Here is a 6,865-nt window from a genome sequence, read left to right on the forward strand (position 1 = left end):
CCCTCCTTACCTGTCAATCACAGTAGCCTGTGTCTCCTGAGCCCAGCACATGCTGCTGTGTGCTGGGCTGCCGTGGGTCCAGGGAGACCGCTGCTGTTGATCAGCAGCAGCAGTCTCCTCTGGCTATTCAGAAGGGGGGCGTGGGGGGCCTGGCTGCAGGCTGCTCACTTCTTCATCTTCAGTGCCTATGTCACTTCCATCATCATTGACAGAGCCCGACTTTCTTACGATGTGCTGTCTGAGATCAGTCGCCGGACCTTTCCACTAAGATACAGAGGCTGCAGCCTGCAGTAGACATGAGATGCTCCTTTCATATGCGCATGCAGGGGGGGGTTCGGAGTACCCAGAAACCCCCCCTGCCCGCCGATAAGTAAGTGTAGTGCGGACCGCAGAGAGTGTGGTCCACACTACACAGTAACAAGCACACCGCCAGCGGTGTGTTTTTTTTTTAGCAGCCAATGACAGTCACACAGACTCTCATTGACTGCTGCGCCAACTGCCGGAGCTGGCTCCCGCAGTGGGTGATGGTAGAGATGGCATGATGTCTGTCCCATAGTGCAGAGAGCAGGCTGGGAGGACGGTAGGAACAGACAGCAGTAGGTGTAGGGATTCAGGTGTTTTTTTTTGTCTTTGTCCTATTTATGTAAGGTGCACTGCATAGGGGTGAGGGCACTGCATAAGGGGGATTACTACTGGGGACACTATATAAGGGGCACTACTGGGGGGACTGCATAGGGGGGCCACTATTGGGGGCACTGTATAAAGGGCACTACATAGGGGGACCGTTACTGGGGGAACTGTATAAGGGGCACTACTGAAGGCACAGTATAAGGGGAACTACTGGGGGCACTGCATAGGGGGACCACTACTGGGGGCACTACATATGGGGGCACTGTATATGGGGAACTACTGGGGGCACTGCATAGGGAGACCACTACTAGGGGCACTACATAGGGGGGCACTGTATATGGGGCTCTACAAGGGGCACTGCATAAGGGGCACTACTGGGGGCACTGTATAAGAGGCACTACTGGGGGCACTGTATATGGGGGCACTGTATAAGGGGCACTACTGGGGGCACTGTATAAGGGGCACTACTGGGGGGAGGGGGTCTTTAATAAATTATGCTGGCTGCAATTATTTGCCTGCTGCATTCATATTCTTGTGATAGAGGTGTGTGTGTGTCTGTCTGCGTGCGTCAGTGTCAGCCAGTGTGTGTGTTTACCACATCATAGGCTGTGTGGTATATTTTACTGTAGTGGTCCTAAATCCTGTGTAAGCTGTTTCTATCTGTATATATATATATATATATATATATATTATTTTTATTATTATTTATTTATTTGTGGCTAGATGTTTTTTCATTGGTTCGGTAACCAAGGATTTGGATACCCCCCCTTTCAAAATCCTGTGTTTGCCACTGCCTTTCCTTCCCTTTTCATTTTCATGAATCCGGTTACCACTGAGCAGAGCAAATGGCTAGGTGGTGCTCCACCTCGACTACTTCTCCTGGTCAGTGCCAACCTGGCTAATCCCTAGTTATGGCCCTGGTAGCAGATATCTGCTGCAATCCCATTCATTTTGCTCACAAACCCCTCATTTACCAAATTCTAACAAGGATAGTTTTTTTTAGCTTGATTCCCATTAGCTACCACCATTTTTAGATGATGTTAGCAAATTGTAGCTTATTAGCTACTTTCCCACATCGTTTTTTGAAGAGGGATCCTCAGCAGCTCAGCTGAGTCTAAACCCAGAACTAAAGTGACTGTGTTAGAGTTCACTTTACTCTTAAGCATTCGGGGTCTCAGTCTTGATACATACAGTAGTCCACAGAAAGCATTCCGCTATATGTGACAATAAGGAATGCTAATTTTCAAGGCTTTAACGTAAAAATTGATCCTCTAACTACACTTAAGGGGCCCATGTGAAGCAGAAAAGATCCATTAGTTCAGACCATGCAACAAACATATGGATTCAATTTGACCACCTAGATGTGTTGTCTTACTTGGCCCTGACACAGGGCCTGATTCAGACCCGGTCGCAAGCGCTGAGCACTCGCAACTGGGTCGATGGTGGCCCAGAGCGCATGCACATGATGGAGCCGGCTCTGTTGTGCGCATGCACAAGACCCGGATAGCGACGGGCAATCCGTCGCTCCGGGTCTCGTACCAAAGGGGGCGTGGTATCGATGTTGAGTGACAGCACGCCCCCTTTGATGGGCAGGCCGGGGGAGTGGCTGCCCAAAAGGAGGCGTTCCCATGTGAACGCCTCCGTTTGGGGCCGGCCCCACTGACATCACGAGTAATGTCAGTGGGAGAGATTTCGGCTGTGTTAGAGCCAAAATCTCTCTGGGGCTTGCGGCAACGAGACCCTACCACAAAGGTCTCTTCGCAAGCCCAATGGTCGTGATGGTCTTGACCAACGCGACCATCTTCCTGGCCGCTCGCTATTGCCATGGGTGGTCACCCAAAGCTATGCGAGCGGCCAGGAGGCCGTTCTGAAAAAAAAAAGACCGCCCCTGATTCAGACCGAGCGCTCTGTCAGAGCGTCCAGCTCTGAATCAGGGCCACCTTCCCTTAGCGTTATGTGTTAAGTGACAGAATCAAGCCAGGCACTGCACCTATGGCCAGTATCAGTTATAGTATAAATGTGTGATTATACGCTAGGATTGTTTGTTGTATTCTACAGGGACATTTTTAACTCTTGTAAAACAACACTGCACTTATATGTGTTCGATTCCCACCATGGCCCTAACTGTGTGGAGTTTGTATATTCTCCCTGTGCTTGCGTGGGTCTCCTCTGGGTACTCCGGTCTCCTCCCACACTCCAAAAATATATGGGTAGGCTAATTGGCTCCCAACAAAAATGAACCCTAGTGTGTATGAGCATGTGGTAGGGAATATAGATTGTAAGCTCCACTGGGGCAGGGACTGATGTGAATGGACAAATATTCTCTGTAAAGCACTGCGGAATATGTGTGTGCTATATAAATAACTGGTAGTAATAATAATAATATGTCACTATCGAAAATGAACATGTTGATGATGATGATTGAATTGTAAGCTATAATTTATTTGCTTAACTGCACATTGTTTAGCCTTGCTACTGCCATTTACTAAGAGAAGCAAAAGTGCAGCCATGCACAAATGTCAGAATTGCTCATGACTGATCCCTTTGCAGCTTGCACTGCTTATGCTTAGAAGGATCCAGTCACGCTCAAGGTTACATGATGATTAGTTAAAGTCAGTATTTATACCAGTATCATCTGATAGTAAGTAAAGATCTCTACAATATATACCTGTCTCTTTGATATGTGTTAATGTTTTCCAAACTGCTTTATTTTTAAGTGAAAATTTTATTTTTTAAACATTATAGTTATTGATGTTGGAAAGTGTCATTCTGGTTTTTGGAAGCAAGAAAAAATTAATTCCTTAAAATAATACCTGTTTTGTGATATGTAAGTAGCTTGAATGTTATTTTTAAAATTACTGTTTCTCTGACTTCCCAGACAGCTATAACAAGATATTTTTATTCTTCGTGTGGCCTTCATTTTTACTGATCTTGTATGCATTGTTTATTTGGTAAAAAATATACATAATTGACCATTCTGTGTTGTGACAATTAACAAAGAACAAAACAGCCAGTGGTGATATAATACATTCAGTGTTTTGATTCTTCAAATTCCTCGATTGTAGTCCCAGTAAGCAGCTATTTCAAGGAATTTGGAACATTACTTCCCCCTAGTGGTCTTCTTGAAAATTGTTTTGTTTTTATGGGTCCCTCTGTTTTCCGTAAACTAAACACAACTCGCTGACACATTTGTGTTGCTATACCAAATATTAAACCTCTTTCAGGTAGCATGATTTAGTACATAATATGTTATCAAGCCAAGTGAAATAAAAATATTTCTCCAACACTTATACACCATCTTCGGATAATGAAAGCTCTGTCAGTCAAATACAGAATTTCCTGAATATGTATGAAGACAGTTAAAACATAGTTTTGAAGTATTTATGTTGCAGCACATTTGATTTTAAGCCAAAGTTTGTACTGAAATAGAAAGGAAAGTGTACGTGATTTTCCTGACCTCTAGGAACAATTTATCAGCACCTTGGAGAGCACCGGTCATAGCAATGATCAATCAGCACCATGGACAGCTGTAACATAGGCTCTGCGCTCTTCAATGATCCATCAGCACTGTGGACAGCTCCCACAGGTGCTCTGCGCATGATCCAGTTCAAGGATAGCACCAGCACTGGATGAGGAGCACTATAAGTTGGAGACTTGACGAACTCATACTGACTTTTGAAAAGCGGATAGACACACACACACACACCGACAGTACTCTACCTACATTGTACTGTGCTGCTGTGCTTGACAAGTGCTCATTCTCCACATCACTGATAATGTTGGACTACCTGCTTCTTACCTATAAACAGACTGAACTTGAAAACCTAAATGGTTGTCAGTAGTAGCTTTAAGTCTGCTTGCAATCCACTCCAGGTAGGAATACAGGATCGCTTGGAAGGAAAGCGAGCACTTTGTCATTGCTGGGAAGTGATGTTGGAAAGGTCTGGTTGCAGATGCGCACGGCGCGCACAGACCACAAACTGAGGACTTGTGCCATGGAATGGGTGTCAGCTGCAACCTCACGTATTGCTCAGTAGCAGCAAGCATGCAAGAGGCAGAGCAAAGCGATCTGCTCTGGATGTTTCCACTTTTCTTTGAGGACAAGCAGCTGAACAGGACCAATGACTCGCTGCAGGACTTCTTCAGGGGCTTTAACTTTGAGAAATCGGACATAGTCGGGGACAGCAATGCCACAGTAAGGATAATGGTCTCCATTGTGTATTCAGTAGTGTGCGCTCTCGGGCTAGTAGGAAATGTGCTTGTGCTGTACCTCATGAAGTCTAAGCAGGGATGGAAAAAGTCTTCAATAAACCTCTTTGTGACAAGCCTGGCCATTACAGACTTTCAGTTTGTCCTGACTCTGCCCTTCTGGGCAGTAGAGAATGCCCTGGACTTTAGCTGGCTCTTTGGCAAAGCCATGTGCAAGATAGTCTCCTATGTGACGGCCATGAACATGTATGCTAGCGTGTTTTTCCTCACAGCCATGAGTGTGGCCAGGTATTACTCTGTGGCTTCTGCGCTAAAGTCCAAGAGAAGACCTGCGGGGTGCTCTGCCACCTGGATAAGTGTCCTCATCTGGGTCTCCGCAATTGTTGCGTCATTGCCCAACGCAATCTTCTCCACAACAGCCACCGTCTCCAGTGAGGTTCTCTGCTTGGTTAAGTTCCCAGTGAAGAATGGGAATGCCCAGTTTTGGTTGGGGCTCTACCATGCTCAGAAGGTCCTCGTGGGTTTTGTCATCCCTCTAGTGATCATCACCATTTGTTACCTGCTCCTAGTGCGCTTCATCACGGACAGGAACGTCAGCTCCTCCAGCGTAAAGAGGAGATCCAAAGTGACCAAGTCGGTGACTATCGTGGTATTGTCCTTCTTCCTCTGCTGGCTGCCCAACCAAGCCTTAACCACCTGGGGGATTTTAATAAAACTGAATGTAGTGCAGTTTGGCTATGAGTACTTCACCACTCAGGCATACATTTTCCCCATCACTGTTTGCCTGGCGCACTCAAACAGCTGCTTGAACCCCATTCTCTACTGCCTGATGCGCAGGGAGTTCCGTAAAGCCCTGAAGAACCTTTTCTGGAGGATGACCTCTCCATCCCTGACCAATATGCGCCCCTTTACCGCCACCACCAAGCCGGAGCAGGATGAGCAGGCTCATGGCATGGTGCCCATCAATCCCATTGAGCCCGATGTCATCTGCTACCCTCCCGGTGCTGTCATTTACAATGGCAGATACGATCTGCTCCCCAGCAACTCCACTGAACGGCGATACTGACTCTGCAAAATGTACTATTGCATTATATAATGCACACTGCCAAGAAGACATTAGGGCTGAGACTTTAAAACCTTATTTTTAATGAATACTGTATCTATAGAATATATATGTATATATATATATATATATATATATAACTTTATATCTCTACAACTATATATATATATATAGTAATAATTTGTCAGAATTTATATTACTCTACAATTAATATGACTCAATAAAATAGCCACACACGTTTATTAAAATTGCATATGTAATATGTTTTTAAGTTGCATATTGTGCATATACAACTATTAAGGAGCCTTTTATTTTTTAAAGGATCCTAGGTTATTTTTATTTCAGCTGAAATAAGCTAATTATTACCTGGACACAGTTGTTTTTAATTATATTTTTTTTAAACATAAAATCACATTTATTAGTCGTGAAAATGCACAGTCTTCACTGTGCTTTGATAACTACATTCATCATTGTGCTTTTAAATACTGCATTTATGCACAAGTGCCATTGAAGAACACTTTGTCTTCTGTATAAGATGAGGGATGACGCCTAATACACAGGTGTGTATTGTAGATATTTTACGATGTAGACCCTTCAAGAAATGTATATACAGTACCTATCGTACTGTGGAGAGAGATACTAGTGTGATCAAGTTCTGCATATAAGAAGAAATTATATTAGAAATCCAGATGAGCAGTGCAAATAGGCACTCAGTGCACCATCTGCTCACTCCCACCAAACACACACAGAGAGGCTTTATGATCCATACAGTCATATAACAACCACTTAAAGGTGCAGGTTACTGTACATTGTTGTTGATAGAACTGCAACATTTGTTTTCTCTACACACCTGTTCATTTTATTTTAATAGAAGGAAATAAGATTTTGTTAAGCCAATGTGAATCTTAAGTTTTGATACAGTACAATATTTTTTTTTAAGTACAGTATATTACTTTTTAAGAT

General features: G+C 44.2%; 1 protein-coding gene across 1 annotated transcript; it reads left to right on the forward strand.

Annotated features, from left to right (window-relative positions):
* Positions 1–4,275: 4,275 nt before the first annotated feature.
* Positions 4,276–5,993, forward strand: RXFP3 (relaxin family peptide receptor 3). Its single transcript, XM_088466968.1, has one exon. The coding sequence runs from the start codon at positions 4,631–4,633 to the stop codon at positions 5,903–5,905; it is 1,275 nt and encodes a 424-aa protein (XP_088323094.1). The 5' UTR covers positions 4,276–4,630; the 3' UTR covers positions 5,906–5,993.
* The last annotated feature ends 872 nt before the right edge of the window (positions 5,994–6,865 follow it).

This window comes from Taudactylus pleione, unplaced genomic scaffold (assembly GCF_031769625.1).
Source record: "Taudactylus pleione unplaced genomic scaffold, aTauple2 ptg000068l, whole genome shotgun sequence".
NCBI classification, from domain to species: Eukaryota; Metazoa; Chordata; class Amphibia; order Anura; family Myobatrachidae; genus Taudactylus; species Taudactylus pleione.